At 40.8% G+C, this 16,556-nt stretch overlaps 1 protein-coding gene across 3 annotated transcripts; it reads right to left on the minus strand.

The window, feature by feature from the left end:
* Window positions 1–184: 184 nt before the first annotated feature.
* Window positions 185–16,333, minus strand: arl13b (ADP-ribosylation factor-like 13b). 3 transcript variants are annotated; one of them, XM_080423118.1, is made up of 10 exons: window positions 15,361–16,333; window positions 10,898–10,968; window positions 9,898–10,147; window positions 8,951–9,056; window positions 8,446–8,648; window positions 7,952–8,066; window positions 7,645–7,768; window positions 6,891–7,010; window positions 6,031–6,099; window positions 185–4,158 (listed from the first exon to the last, which is right to left on the minus strand). In XM_080423118.1, exons 1-10 carry the CDS (start codon window positions 15,417–15,419, stop codon window positions 4,145–4,147), a joined length of 1,131 nt encoding a protein of 376 aa, XP_080279244.1. In that variant the 5' UTR covers window positions 15,420–16,333; the 3' UTR covers window positions 185–4,144. The 3 variants fall into 3 exon arrangements, with proteins under 3 accessions (XP_080279244.1, XP_080279243.1, XP_080279245.1); XM_080423117.1 differs by having other exon boundaries at window positions 185–4,338; XM_080423119.1 differs by lacking the exon at window positions 185–4,158 and adding an exon at window positions 4,349–5,187.
* Between the last annotated feature and the right edge of the window lie 223 nt (window positions 16,334–16,556).

The following is a 16,556-nucleotide window of genomic DNA, read 5'->3' on the forward strand; positions in this document are numbered from 1 at the left end:
ATGCACATAATGTAACATTGCAATAACAGGTAGCCTATTGTACAGTATATATCTTGAAGAATCTCCTTGCTGAAATAAATGTATGTGCTTGTGCATGTTTTGTTTGGTGTTATTTGTGCCACATGCCAAGCTGCTGAATTGAATCCAGACACTTATTTCTATTTTCTTCTTTTTTTACTTAGTTTTTATTTTTCGGACATAAGCATGCAGCCATGATCCGGTCTCTGAGAAAAACGCAGCTTGAACTGGATTATGTAAGCATATTTTAAAACATCTTTATTGTGCTGTTATATGAATTTCTTTCAAGCAAGGGTACAAAAAAGTTTTTTTAAACAACTAGAGTAGCTAAATACCAAGAGAGGAAATATTTTCTACATACATAAAATAGATTGAACTGAATTTAAAGGGATATTTCAACTTTGCACTTAATAAATAAACATTTAAACATTATAATGCCTATTTGACTGAAAATATATATTTTTAAATGGGCAGTCATTTGTCACAGGATAATCGAAATGTTCAATAAGTAACAATTTTGGAATTATCAATTAAGGAACAAAAGGCCAGAATGACCATGGTGATAACACTTTGGAGGAAACTTTACTCGTAGGATAATTGTATAAAAGTCATACTCTAGGATTTTCAATTAAAACACCTTTTCACCAGCATATTCTTCCACTATAACCATTCCACAGAAATATGTTGTGATCATCTAAATACTATTTTTAAACATGACTGTCCCCTATACATTCCCACCTGATATGCAAATGTTGTGCTTTAACAGGATCATAATCCATGCACACAAAGCAATTAAGGCACGTCAAATGTGGAAGAGAAAGTGGCTAACAGCAACAGCACACATAAACAAACCAATATGGCTTGAATTTTATCTTGAGGAGCTAACTAAAACACATTGAGTTTTATTCCAAAAATAACCCAGCGATGTAGAGAATATCAGCTCAAAGGTATGCAACAGCTACTAGTTCATTAGCTAAATGGAATGGAACTGTGGAGTTTGGATTATCATTAAAATGCACTTGATGCAACCACCAGCCACCACATGGTGAGGCCAAACTATACTCAACAGAAATCCTAGAGTATAACTATGCTGTTGAAGTGAAATATCCCTTTAAAAATCTATTTGGGTCCCAATTCTATAAACCCGTAAATTATTGAACACAAACATATGTTTATGTTTATATTTGTATTTAAACAGACTGACGCATATAAAACCCACATCATTCAAAACAATTCATATCTATTATATTATGAATCTGAGCCCTGACCTTTATGGCACTATGTATGCTGCCACATAGCGCCAGGCATTTAAGAAAAACAAAACAAACATAAAATAATAAATTTCATTCTCCCTTTTAAATTCATTTACTTTGTCCATACCTCACTTTATTGACTGGGTTTGTAGATTAGTGTTTAGTAGTAAGAAATATACAGATAGTTGCTGGCCATTAGTACTGTAACCCAGGCCATGGCACTCTGTAGTTCAGTATTTGCTGTCAAACACACAAACGTTTTTTTTTTTTGGACCTCTAAAACCCTTTGACTGCAACTGTGATTAAGGGCTATACAAATAAACTAGATTTTCTGGCACAGGGTCTCACACACAGTTCCACCCCAAAGTGATGTGCACCCCAAAAGCAACTGCTGCCACAGCTGCCAATCTTCTTTCATAAGTGTTTTACCTGCTGCCGGGTTAATAGGAAAAAACTAAAAGTCAAATCTGATGGCAATGGCTTGGCCCACGGGTTGCCACATTCGGTTTGCACAACACTTATGTCCTCAGATACCTTCAGAACAGGTACCCGGACAAAACAATAAGAGTTGATAGTGCGGCGACATGGACACAATATACCCCGACTGCTTCCCATCTGTGCACACTGTCATCATTAGAGTTTGTTGGCGCAGCCGGGCAAACCCGGAATTGAACCCTCATCTCTACGGTGGTGGGAAGTGTGTCACCAAACACACAATTTCCTTCTAACTTTAGTGAACTTTAAATTACCGAATTCATTTGACGTAATTTCAAGATCTATGCAAGAATCCTGTCAATAAATATAATTTAAAAGGGTAAACTTTCATGTAGTAAACGTGTAGTATTGCACTGACACTTTCCTCATGACAGTGTGTACATGTGTCGAAGATAGCTTCCCAATTCTGTTACCAAGAGGGACATCTGATCTATAATTTACATATTAGCGTCATTGAACCAATTCAGACACATTTCTCTTCCTTTTATCCAGAGGTATTGGTGGTCAGCTCTTAACAATAACAAAGCAGTCACAGTGTGTGAAATGAACACCAGCTATCTATGCTCATCATCGTCAATTCCAAATGTCTACTGTGATCCATCCCAGTCACTGCCAAACCCCCCCACACTGTGGACGGTACAGTACAGACCACCATGTGCCTCATCTGATACAGGTGGAATCACCAACCACTTCTATTCACCTGACCGCGAGTGTGCAATGCACATGGTGGTTCATGCTCTCTCTCCCTGCTAAACAGGACCACTGATCCAGAGTCTCTGTGGTTGAGTGTTTAACTCGAGCAGGAAAGCCGACCACAATCAGGCGATTTCATGACATCTTGAAAAACATTATTTTAACCATTAAACTCACTTTAGTAGACACGAAGAGATGAGCATCTCAAGTTCGTGAACAGTGATGTCCAATTTGCAAAAGTGAGCTGCACGTGTTCTGCTATATTATCAGCACTTAGGAAAATATGCTCGGCTGTGATCGAAGCACCCACTGGTTTTGGATTTTGAAAAACATTTTGGCTACTAAAAGGAAAACAAATGTAGCTGGTGAAGGGTGGTAACAAAGGCAATGTTCCTTCCTGTTAAATGCCTGTTAATCACTTAACCACATGAACCCCAGTGTCCCTATTCTGCCGCGTTGTGACACGCTGTGATTTTGTAGATCTGGTATTTTCACTGAATGTTTGCCTATTATGACATGCCCAGAATAGGGACACTAGGCTTCACGTGGTTCAGAGCTCTTATTCAATGTTAGTTCACTTTGAATTCAGCCATAAGCATCGGTTTGAAGTGTTTAGACGACATTATTATAAAAGAACAAATGCAATTCTGAAAAATACAATTCAACCGTCACTATTTTGTTATCTTGTCCTCAAGTTTCTAATGTCAGCAGTGACAGTGAGTGTCCAACTTCAGAGTTCAAGACGAAACAGTTTAGTCAGTCAGATAAAAGTGTCTACAATGATAAACATATTTACTTTGTCTCTATGAAAAGCAGCTCAGTGAACCCATACAAGAGTCCAAACCATATAATACTGATATCAAGAGCACAATTTAACATGGGGCGACAGACAGCCGTGTGAGTTCAAATGGGCTTAAATGCCTGACAGCAAGTCCACAGTTTGATTCCTGGCTGCATGTCACTCTCCTATAGCCTGGTATCCAGCCTGCTTCGCTACGTTCGGCTGACTTTTTTTTCTCTCTTCGCTTCTCAGTCTGGAAAGCCTCCTATCTCCAAGGGAGGCGGGACATGCCAAAAGCTTCGAAACCTAACGTGGCTTCTGATTGGTCTGTGGTGCGGGGCGGGACCAAAAAAACAGTGTGATCGTTGTGATTCGTCATTCGTTTGAACAACATCCAATCAGCAACGACGTTGCCCAACGTAACATACGACGTTGCCCAACGTAACATATGTAGTTCCAGTGTAGTTCTGCAAAACCTTCCAATGGGAGGCTTTCCAGACTGAGAAGCGAAGAGAGAAAGAAAAGTCAGCCGAACGTAGCGAAGCAGGCTGGATACCAGGCTAACTCTCCTAAGCTCTCTCCATGTTTCTTGTCTCTTTAAAAATAAAGGCTTAAAAAAAAAGGTTACAAATTAATGTCAGACAGCATCAAGGATGCATTTCTCAAACACAGATCATGGCTGTCCCGCCACAAAAAAAATAACATCCATCTCAGGCAAAGTCTGTGTTTCACACCAAATCTGCTAGTCTGTGAAACAAAAGTATGGCTTCAGAGTTAAGACTCCATTTCCCACGATGCCCTCTGTCTCTGAACAAGTCCACTGGGTCTTAGAGCTCAATGGCTGCAGCGTCGTTTCCATCCGCTCTCCCAGCTGGCAGTCTGTGTGGGATTTGATTGGCCGTGTCTATACACCTCGTGCTTAAAACAGAAAGCAAAAGAGGAGAGCCGTGATTGGAGGAGCAGGGCATGTGGCTGGAATGGGTGGCGGTCAAAGGCAACCAAATAAGGGGAAAGGCGCAGGTTAGGATATGACATCATCACTGTCACCGTTAGGCTGTTGCCTAATTGAGACAGGTGGGAGGGGCTTGCCAAAAAATTCTGTGGAAGGCAGGAGGGGAAAAGAATGAGATAAACACAGGCATCGTCACGCATAAGCATGGCATTTGTAACATTGCATTTAAGAAAGGTATTAATATTGTTTTACTTCGAACCAAATTACAAGATTTAGTAACACTTTCCAATGGACTTAATGGATAATCCAGTTTGATCAATTAATTTATGGAAAGGTGTTCCATGTATACTGTATAGTAATAACACTTAACCAGCACTTACAACATAATGGGGGTACAGTACATTTTATATACCCATTTGTGATTAGTGTTAATTATTGTGGGAGATTTCCACTGTATTACAGGGAAACAATAATTGTTTTCAGTATTACCGACTTAAGTGTTGTAAGACTTATGTTCCATTAGCAGTCATAACACTGAGCAGCCTTCTCTGTGTGTCTGAAAGTAGGGCTGCAACAATCGATTATTTTCTTAGCGATTATCCTTACTTTTTCCATGAACCGACTAATTGAGAAGTGACTTTTTTTCAATTAGACCTTATGGGCATGCTACGATTGCCATTACAGGAAACGACCGAAACAGACAATAGACTATGACCATCAATTAACTGCAATGGACATCAACAATGTGATTGTTTCCCTTTAAGTGCTTGCGGAATATTATTGTGCTTTTACGATAGTGTCCAGGTTAATACGAAGCTCACACATTTAACATTATATTTTACATAATATAATGTTAACCAAGAGCGTATATTCTGATCGAACCATGCAGGGGACAACAGAACGACATCTGCCATGCAGGACCCTGGACTAAAGACATGTAGGCTGAATGATGAAGATGATGATGTAGACATGCTGCTGAGGGCTGAGTTAGATGCCTGTCACAGTAACAGATACACACACACAAGTTCAAACACATTATGGAGAAGACAGTGGTGTTAGTCTGTGAAGTTAACGGACAGTCAGAACATGTAAGCATGCACGCGCACACACACACATGCTGACAGGGAGGTCAGTGTGTCCTCCTTTAGCTGCAGTGTGCCGCCACAATGAGATAAAGAGAATGTTAAATTGAGAATGATAAGTAGCACAATTCAGGTTACTTTCTTTCCTTTTGAAAGTGCAACATGTGGTTACAATGCTTTTATGATTCCATTCAAAGATAACATCTGAAACAACAGAGCCATAAATGGAACCAAAATGAGGACAGATGAGGAACCAGAATTGAAAATACTGCAGAAAATCACAGATTATGTGCAGCTAGAGTAAACAATGACACACTTCATACAGAGTGTTAGTAAAGTTGATAGTTAGTTGATCCATTCACCATATAAACACGGCAGCCATTTTTCCATTATGTAATCCCCACGTGTCATAAATAATATGGTCATTGCTGCATAATCATAGATCCCACCACTGCTATGGGAGGAAGCAAAGTGATTGGCCCTCCAAAACACGATTGCGTTTCAGTATGAATATATAAATTGGTAAGTTTAGATAAAATTCATCATTAACCTAAATTTAAGCATAACTAAACTTAACATCTCAAACCACATTGTGACTTCCATTTCTCCCTGTAACTGTGGTGGGATCCATAACAATGCGTCAATGCCCCGACCAGGTTAGTTAAACACACATTGTTCTTGTTAGAATGAGTGATCATGCAGGGGGAGGCGGGCGGGGGGGATCCGACACAGCTGAAAGACTGGGAACAGATTTACCAGAATGTCTCAAGTCCCCGAGAGGTTCCAGTTTAGGAAGCCTAGAAACCTTAGGTGTGGCCCATCCGACTAAAATGAAAGATAAAGATCAAAATACGAATGGCGTTATTATTGATAAAAGTGGCTTATTACAAAAAAAAAAAATGCAGGAGGCTAGCCATCTAAGAGAGGGTCGGTCTGTGTGTCCGGAGCTAACCGCTGGACCGGTCAGCACCAAAGTTTATACTTTTTGAAAAATGTAATCTAAATTTTATAATGGCAGTAAGTGGGGCTTGGATCAGGCTGAAACCTTGGCTCACTTTCATACGTCATAGATAGGTCATTGACAACAGACTTCACAGGATGGCCACATGAAGTCCACATTGAAGCCATGAGGAAAAGTGAGTGGTCATTCAGATTTACAGTTATAATGCCTCTGACAGTAAAGAATATTTTTGACTTTTAATTATGTGTTCAGTCACCAATAACTCTTCACTCACTCTCCCTCTCTGTTGGATCTCGTTAAACCTATGGTGTCTTTGTATAATTAACATTTAAAGAGAATATGGAATGTTACCTTTCAGTTCAAAAACATAATATCATTTTGAATTCACATTGCTCACTGTTTTAACCACTTGAACCCCAGCATTCCTAGGGGGAACCTTCACCAAAAATAGCTGATCTACAAGCTCACAACACGACACGTTGTGAGCTTTTAGATCTGCTATTTTTGGTGAAGAGAGTTGGGGTAGATTGCACTGTACACAAAGTACAGTGTAACTCAAGTATAAAGGGTTCAAGTGTTTAACTGTGACTCTCTGCCTCGCTCCGTCTCTCTTGCTCTTCTTTTGTGACGAAGACTATGCAGTCTGGCCTCTGACCTGGTGGGGGTGGAGGGGTGGGGGTCTCTGTGGGGACGTCGTCCGTCCTCAGCGGGTCGACGCGGTGCTTCCTCTTGAGGTGAAGCTTCCTCGTCTTCTTCTTGGTCTGATTACCAGACGCTGTTATGCAACAGAAAGTTGAAGGAACGTGAAACACAAGTGCATTTCTGTCAAAGTTTATATATTTCTTCGTCATTGTTGTTTTGCTTTTCAGGTTTTTTTATATTTATAATCTCAATAAAGCACCGTGAGCAAAAGTAATATGCATAGTTCATCTGGGTGTTGCAAGGAGGAGGGGCAGTTACACCCCCCCCTAGCGTCAGCGTAGAAACATTTTGTTACAGAAATGAATGGACTCCAAAGTATCCAAATTGCTTCCTAACACAAAATATAGCCACTATTTAATGAAAGAATTAACCATGTGGAAAGAATTAACCATGTGGAAAGAATCAACACACCTGTGTCACTTACGCATGCAGTAACATTGTGACACAGAGGCGAAACTACTGCTTACTAAGTTTGATTTGTTTTAATTTCACTTGGAATAAGTAGTCATAGTATCATAGTATAGAACTTTTATGATGACCTAATTACAGCATCTAGGGAGTCGTAGAGTTGTGGAAGCAGATCCCCCGCGTAATTGAACACTGTGTTGAAATATAACCTAGAGAAGTTGTCTGGAGTTCTGAAGCAGGATCCTGTAAAAAAACATGCAGGGGGGGGGTCTTTCTGTACTTGTTGTGCAGACACTGACCTGAGCTGTTATCTGGCGTTTGTCTGGCGCTGTCTGGCACGTCATCTTCCTCCTCATCTTCCTCCTCGTCGGCCTTCAGGCTCTCCGCCCCGCACTCCTCTCTTTGCCTCTCTTTGTCCTCCTTCTGAACGGGGACATTAAAACAATGAATGCCCATCAGCTCACTCCCTAATCCCTTGTTAAAATTGCTCAGGGTAGCAGACACAATTTTAATGAAGCTACTGTATAGTGAACTTTAAAAAAAAATCCATCCGCTACGGGCGGTGGGTTAAAAGACTCAAGTTTCCCTTGTTGATACGTCCCGTACCTCTGTGACCACATCTCCTATTGGCTGGAAGGGGCTGGAAATGTTCTCGTCATCAGCCTCTTCTACCTGGATCTGTCTTCCCTCGCGTTCTGCCTCTTCTCGCTCCAACCGGTCTCTGTGAACACAACGAGATGGACAACAAAAGTCACACTGAGGAGCACTGAAATACTAGTTCACTGTGGCGCTCATATGAGCACTATATGAGCAGGATATAGCTCCTTCCCAGTTTAATGTTCCTTTAATCAGTCTAGTTTAGGGGTAACCAGATTCTGAACTGAGATGGAAAAAAACTGTTCAATTTCGCACTTAACAATTCTCAGACAAAAATTCAACTGCTGAAATCTATTTTGATTAATTTTCTGTTGATTGATTAGTCGTATAAAAATAAATCAGAAAATCATGAAAATCCCCTTGCGTCATGTTTCCAACCCCCCAACTCCCTAACATGTCCACCCATCTGCTTCAGTGATTGTCCTCCATACTTCCGTCCTCACCTTTCCTCTCGTATCTGCCTCACACGCTCTGCTCTCTCTTTCTTGTCCTGCTCTTCCAGGGCCCGCTGCTCGGCCGTGTCTTTCTTCACGCGCTCTGTGATGGCATCGTAGTCTTTGGCGATGTTGTTGAGGAGCCAGTTGAGGCCGTTCTTGATGGACTTGTCCACCTTCTTGCCGTAGCCCAGGACTGCAGAGCATGGCTCCTGGAAATGAGGAATGAGAAATAGAAACCTGATGTCCAGGGTTTTTTGTCTTTTGCCATCCATATGCTAGTATACAGTATACCATGACTGTGGGGAGGCCTTGAATGAATTAGGAAGCAAGTGTGAAAATGAATGGTCATACAGTATATACCCCCATGAAACTGAAGTCAAAGCATCCATCAATGGTAAATAGTATACACTAAATATATGTTGTATTATGTTGTAGAATTATATCTAGCTGCTAGTGTGTGGGAGCATTAAGCCAATTAAATGTATTCAGTGGCAGGTTCAGAAAGACTCACAATCTGACACAAACACTTGTTCTCATTGACAAGCTTCTCCAACGACAGATTCTCAATGATGTCTGCCTCAGCCAGGGCCCCATCACGGTCCTGTTTATTGGCCAATCTGAAAGCAGAGAGAGAGAGAGAGAGAGAGAGAGAGAGAAATGACAGATTAGAGAAAATGTTTTGGGAAATGCTCATTTATGCCCAACATTAAATATGGATATGGACAGAATTCCATCCAGTCTCTGCATTCATTTCATGCGTCTTTGTGCACAAAGACATTTCTACATGGCAGAACGTTTTGATTAAACAATTTGGTGAGAACCTTTTATGGTGTCACTCCACCAGGGCACAGGGACTAACAGCTGGGAGTGACATTCACCATGTTTGTTGGCAGAAATCTTTTGTCTCTGAACTGCCCTCTAGTGGACATATTGCTTAACATCCATGCCAACATAGAGGATGCACGGAGGTCGGAGGACGTGAGCAGTGATGTTACGTTATCTAAAATTGACAAATTTATTTCTGCACATAAAGGGAGCATAATTGGCAATTTACAGTTCTGGCATTTACCAGATGTCAAGTGCAAGGTCGGAATGTAGAGACAACCATTTGTGAAACAACAACAGTGTAAGGAATAAGAGCAATAGTTTTCAAAGTGGTGCTTCAAAGCGGGCCCACAGTTTGAAATGTAATTTCAATTCAAACTTTATTTAAATTCAAATTCAATTCATGATATTTTTGTGGCATTTTAAGAACTTTCAACCTGGTGTCTCCCATATTGAGCAATTGGCCTAGTATTGTCGCAGATCTACAAGCTTGCCACGTATTGTGAGTTTCACATTTGTTTAGGGGGCCACAGCCAGATGCTGATACAGATTTGTGGGTCCTTGTCAGGGGGAAAGTTTGGGAACCCTGCCCTGAATTAGAGCACTAGATCACAGATAAGCACTGGCACTCACACAAGGACAGGTTTGCCAGCGATGCGTGGGTGCTGGAGGACCTCGGCCATGGTCTCTCGGGTCTCCTGGATGCGCTGCACATCGCTGGAGTCCACGACGAACACCACGCCGTACGACTCAGAGTAGTAGTTCTTCCAGATGCCCCGGATCCTCTTGCCGCCGCCCAGGTCAAAGATGGTCACCTCGAACTTGCCCTGCTTCAGGTCCACCTTTGAGAATCCCACTGTGGGGGCTACGTCCTGTGGGCTCTCTGGGAGAGAGCAAGAGAGACGGAGAGAGAGAGAGCAAGAGAGAGAGCAAGAGAGCATGCATTAAGAAAATACAGTACACAATAGTATTAAATAAAATCTTGTTTTGTTTGTCTGGCACGTATACTTGTGTAACAAAAGTATGTTAAAATGCATATGGTCTTAGGATGATCTGCATAAGTAACTGTGGTAAAAGAAAATTCCACATTTTCCAGTTCATGTGAGAATATAGAGGTATAACACTAAGCACTAGCGTTGGTTCATTTGCTTCACTAACTCTTACTGGGGGCTGTGAATCAGATTTTCCCAATTACATTTTCATCAATGTCTATCTTTCTGGCTTTATCATCGAAAACTCTGCATTTGTAATACGATTCATCTAATTTTGTTGCTTTTGTTTGCTAGGTTGCCTAGCAAACAAAAAAAGGCTGCATCAGGCAAAGGGACTACCAATGAAAACTAGTCCTTCTTTGGCTAACTCGGGTGCATTTACATTTATTTGAATGCTGATTAATGTACAGTACATTGTCCCTTTTCAAATAAAGAAATTACAAAATGTTGCTTTAACCTGTGAGACAAACAAGGAGATTCCAAACTTTATGATTCCGTTATTCCAATTTGACCCATTAAAAGGCATGCCACACATTTATCTTCTGTGTGCACGTGTTTTTATGTACTGTATGTTGTGTATGTGGAGATTACAACCACTTCATACCACATTCATACACACAGGATGTCAACCTGGGCCTCACCTCCTTGAATTCCTCTGACAGTTGCGGTCTTCCCTGCGTGGTCCAGCCCCACCATTACCAGCGTCACTTTCCTGTAAGGTTAAGAGACAGCACACAGTCACACACTGACTACAGGTCTGATGCTTAAGACCTCTGTCATCGGATACATGATCTCTCCTGGTCCCAGTATCAAAATCCACCAGAGCGATGAACCAGGTCCTAATTTCTGCTTTCTCCACTGTCCTCTACACAGTATGTATCTCACTAAAGCACTGTCACCTTCACATATAAAGTACAATAAAAACTGGGAAAGAAAAATTGAAGAAGCTACCTGACGTCCAGTGACTCACCAATATGGGAAACTAAGATACACCAATCTGAATGACCAAGAGCAAATGATCACAGCAAAGATATTTGTGCACAACTGGAGCCTGGGTGAGTAAGCAACAGGCAGCTGATGTATGGTATGGTATGGTACTGTAGTATGTATGTATGTATGTATGTATGTATGTATGTGTGTGTGTGTGTGTGTGTATGCCTGGACACAAGCCAGTTGCCATGCATGTAGCTAAATAAAATCTGATACTATGCACAGGGCTTTTGTTTACAAATTCTGCCTAGTCTCCTGTCGAAATACTCATTTTAGTTCATTTAACTTTATATGTCAGTGTAAAAGTCACCTGTATTCTACATGTGTCACGGCTATAGTTGTCTGCTCTGCTACAATACTGATGTCTGCAAGTTCATAGTAAAACTATGAAAGTATGAAAAGACTTGAGGCAGATCTCTACACACTTAAATGACTAGTGTCTAGTGTCCAAGTGTTTGGTGGCAATAATATAATACTGGGAGCATGATCCAGTATGCATGCAGACAATTTTTCTGTTTACACATAAAATGTGAAGAATACATTATAGGACGCAAACACATGCGTTGCAAACATACATGCATGGTTAATACTCAACAACTGCTAAAGGTACACAATTATTGTTAGAAATGTACTGTTACAGCATATGCACACAATAAAAAGGCATAAAGAAACTAAGACTAAGTTCTGCTAAAGCAAGACAAAACACAACAAACTAGCACAATTCCTCATCGTCTCCTGGTTGTAATACTTAACTACAACGCCTGCGTCGCAGGGACATGAATCGCCCGATCCGACGAACCGTCTCCTGGAGCCACGAGGCCTTCATGAATCGAGAGATACTGAGACAAGGCTGGCCTCCCCTTGCCTGTCCCCTAACCCAGAATCTACCATTACTGCTACAAAAGGACAGGCAGCCCGCAGATACACACATGCACACACAATGGCTACATAAACACTCTTAACAGATCAGGTCGTGGGATTAGGTGGGGATTTCAAATTAAAGCCTGGGGATCAGGTCCTTCGGTTTCCACATGGAGTAGAAGCAGGGAGGGTCAAGAACACTGAATCCAACCACCCTGCCACCTCCAACAGCAAACTGACTTCTTAACAAAGAGTCACGCATGTTTCCGCTCTAGTAACAACTAGGGTTGCAGAATATTGTATGTTATTGTACAGCTCAACATTAGCTTTCACAATGAGTTCCTGTTTTGTTTGAATGTGTTTAATTTAACTTAGAACAAACTGGCACAGTATTGGATCAAGCACAGTATTGGATCAAACACATCGTGGCGGTTCAAGACCAAGACAAGAGGACAATCACGGCAGTTAGACTACAGTTCCACCGTTCAACAGCATAGCGGAAAAAGGTGCAGAGCAAACTAATGCAGAGAAGACAAGTACAATAAAATAAATACGATTGGCCGTGGATCCTGAACCTGTAGTATCAGTAGTTTAGGTTAAAGTTTAGGTTAAATGGTTGTGCAAAAACAATAGGTTAGACATAGCTCCGTTTAAGAAGGGTTTGGAGTCACATACTCAGACCTGAATTTTGAAAGCAATGAGACAATTACAAAGTTAGCCAACATTCACCCTCAGCATATATTAAGGATTAAAAGACTTGTCTATGCATTAATCTTCACTAATGATACCTCTACAGGTGTCCCAAAAAAAGAATCAGACTGTTGATTTACAACACTGTTGCTTGAGTCCTCAATAACAAGAATCACTCCAGTTCTCAGATCATTACACTGGCTTGAGTGGCTTCCTGTCTGTCAGAGAATTGATTTCAAAATAATAATGTATGTCTATAAAGCAATGAATTTGTTTAGGGCCAAAAAACATTTCTGATCTGTGGTACAGTACATCATGAACCATCCAGACCTCTCGGTCATCTGGAACAGTCAGAACTAAACATGGAGAAGCAGCGTTTTGTTTTTATGCACCACACAACTCCCCAAAAACTGTAGGTCAGCTACAACTGTTATTTTAAATCAGAGACTAGACTAGACTTTTCGGTTCGTTGCTTTGTTTCATTCCTTCGGCACTGCACTTTAATTCTCTTGTTTTTCTGTTCTATTATTATTATTATTATTATTATAATTATTATTATTATTATTATTATTATTATTATTATTATTTTTATTCAAAATAAATCTCCTATTATAATGTGTTTCTTTTGTCTTAATGCTGTGTGTGGCTTAATGCTTGACTTAATGTTTTGTGTAAAGCACCTCTGTTGCCGTGGTGTAGTTAGGGTGTATCTGGGAGGGCTGTAAGCCAAATGGGATTACATGACCTCACCCTCCTGGATTCTGAACTTGTAGAAAAATGTGGTACCACTACCCGTTCAAAAGCTATTCAAATACTGTAATGTTGTGATTGATATAGTTATTGCAATAAACTGGTAGCACACAAATTCAAAGGAAAGCAGGAGTCGCATGCAGAGAACTGGGAAATACAAAAGGGGAGGAAGCCATATAAACAGTGCACTGTCTATAACAGCTTTAGAAAAACACACTTTCAAGGTGAATTCTAATTAAATTTGAGAATGGGAAATTGACCACAGAGTTTTAATTTGAAACTCTTAAAGTGAAGTGATGTACGTTATTGCATTCCATGAACAGCCAATGAAAGCTGACAAGAGGACTGATTGCCATTTATGAATGTGCCTCACCTCTGGTTCAGTCTTAATAATAATAGCTCAGATGTATTTAGCGCTTAGCCTTTTCTAAGTACCCAAAGTCGCTTTACATAAAGAAAAGGAAGGAACCAACTTAAACTTCAGAGGTTAATATCAATTGTTTGTTTACAACTGACATCAAAGCTCTAATGTTCTCTGTTCTTAATCTGTGGGACGGGACCAAAAGTGGGTATAACAACTGTATAACATGTATTGAACTTATTTTACCTAATAAAAATAAAAGGGTGAAGAGTGCTGCTCTGCTGTCAGCCCAGCTGTGTTGTGCATGTATGTGCCTGTCTCTTGCGGGTCACTCTGGCTGCTTGCACAGTGGCGGATGCAACCGAATACCGCTATCAATACTTTCACCATGTTCCACTTCCATCATCGATATAAAGACAAATATATTTCAGTTGGTTTGAAACCAACTGAACAGGGTTCAATACATACTATTGAATAACAGTGGTTCTCAACCTGTATGGTCTGGACCCCCAGGGGGGTCCACACGTGATTTTGGGGGGTCCCCAGGTGACAGTGAAATGACTATTTAAGGCTTTTAAGAGCTTTTTAGTCCCTAAAAAAAAAAAATAATAATAAAAATACCCTTATTGCATCACAGGTATTCAACAAACTACTATAAAAACTGGTCAAACATTGGCCAAATTGTCAAATAATTTAAGAAAGAGAAAAATTGTGAAAATAGCCGAGCTTGTAGATCTGCTATTTTCACAATATTTATCTGTGGAACCGAGTCAAACAAAATGTAATGCCTCAACTCCTACAAGTCCAAGTGCTTATCAGGGTGGGGGGTTCAAATATGATTATTTTGAGGGGGTCACGGCCTGAAAAGGTTGAGAACCACTGGTGTAACAGAAGGAAATCCTTTAATCTGAAACTGTGCAGTGCCGTTATATTTGACTGACTTTGGAAAAGTCTGCCAACTTATTTTGTAAAATGAAGTAACAATGCCAAAACCTTACTTTAGCCTACTACTGCTCCAGTGAATCTAGAGTCAGGGTCCTTTATTCATCAGACAATTACCTATTTTCGACATGCACCACTCTGAGCAGAACAGATGCTGATGAAAGCTTGTGGCTCCTGCTGTCGCTATGCCAACACTACAAGACAGTTTGACGCCTGACCCTCTTGTGCCACAACCCAGATATACATTATAAGCAAATACAACTGTTTCTCAAAGTCTGGTCTGAGGCCCACCGGGGGTCCAAATGGGTCTGTAACTCCGAGAGTGTACAAATGGAACCTTTGTTTACAAATCAGAGACATAAAACAAATATAGTATGTTTATCACAGTAAATGCTCAGTGTTAATGTATCAATTAGTAAAAGATCAATTTGTAAATTAATACTGATGAAGACATTGTTCAAAACATTAAGATTTTAAAACCCTATAGTGTGTATAAGAGGGACAGGTTACCTTGCAGGCTCACGCCAACGTTTCAACCAACTGCAGCAGTTAGCCATCAGACTGAACATATCAGATGAACTGGGTCATCTAGCCGGGAATGAGTTGGTTCATCTATCTCTCATGAGCTGGTTCTGATCCTAGCTGGAAAGGAACATGTCAGATGAACTGATACATCTAGCCGGGAATGGGCTGGTTCTGTTCATCTAACAGTGAAGGAAGTGAAACATCTCAGATGAGCTGGTTCTGTCCATCTGGCTGTGAAGGAACATCTCAGATGAGCTGGTTCTGTTCATCCAATAGTGAAGGAACATGAGCTGGTTCTGTTCATCTAACAGTGAAGGAACATCTCAGACGAAGTGGTTTATCTAGCTGGGGGGATAAAGGCCTTCAGAAGAACCATAAACTACAAACTGGTGGTCAACAACAGGTGGTCAACACGAACGCGGGTCTAATAATCAATACAGACGCTTTGATGTCGAATGATACAAACTCTCCAGATATCATGAACACTGGCAGTAACTTGTTGAGTCTACACGACTTTTTTATAGCACCGTTACCACTGCTACTTAGTTAGCCCCCAGCTAGCCTTAGCATTAGCCAGTCCCTTTAAATGTGCCCACTGCTAGCTACTTAGTTAGCCCCCAGCTAGCATTAACCTGCTCGGTTAAACGTCGGCGTTCTCCTCACAGACAGCCAACGCACTGGGCTTCAGACGTTAGGCAAACGTGTACAGCGCGTCCTGCTTCCCAGACAAATGGAATATTCCCGTTGATAAATAACGGAGAAATTCATGTTTATCTCTACGTTTGACGCTGGAGGATAAAGTAGCCTGTTAGCGGCCAGATTCACTTTGTTTACGCCGTCGTCTGCTGCTGCTAGGCTGCAGCCAGGCGTCACGACGTTCAATGTGACGTCATTACGTCCCATGCATTTTGATCATAGTTTTAAAAAATAAGGTTTTGATTGATTGAATACTTTGACAGTTTGCAATTTGTACAGAGGTAATCCCTAGGGACTTGTTTCCATTGTGGTCCTTTGTATTTCTTAATGAATTGAAATTGAATACACAGGACCACAATGGAAACAAACCCCAGCCAGCCCCCAGGGCTTTTTGTGTTATCCTTTTAACAATCATTGTAAACCATACCTCTGTACAATCTGCAAACTGTTAATAAAAGTTTTCAATCAAAACAATCTATTCATTA

This window comes from Gymnoscopelus braueri (genome assembly GCF_963280865.1).
Source record: "Gymnoscopelus braueri genome assembly, chromosome: 24".
NCBI lineage: Eukaryota > Metazoa > Chordata > Actinopteri > Myctophiformes > Myctophidae > Gymnoscopelus > Gymnoscopelus braueri.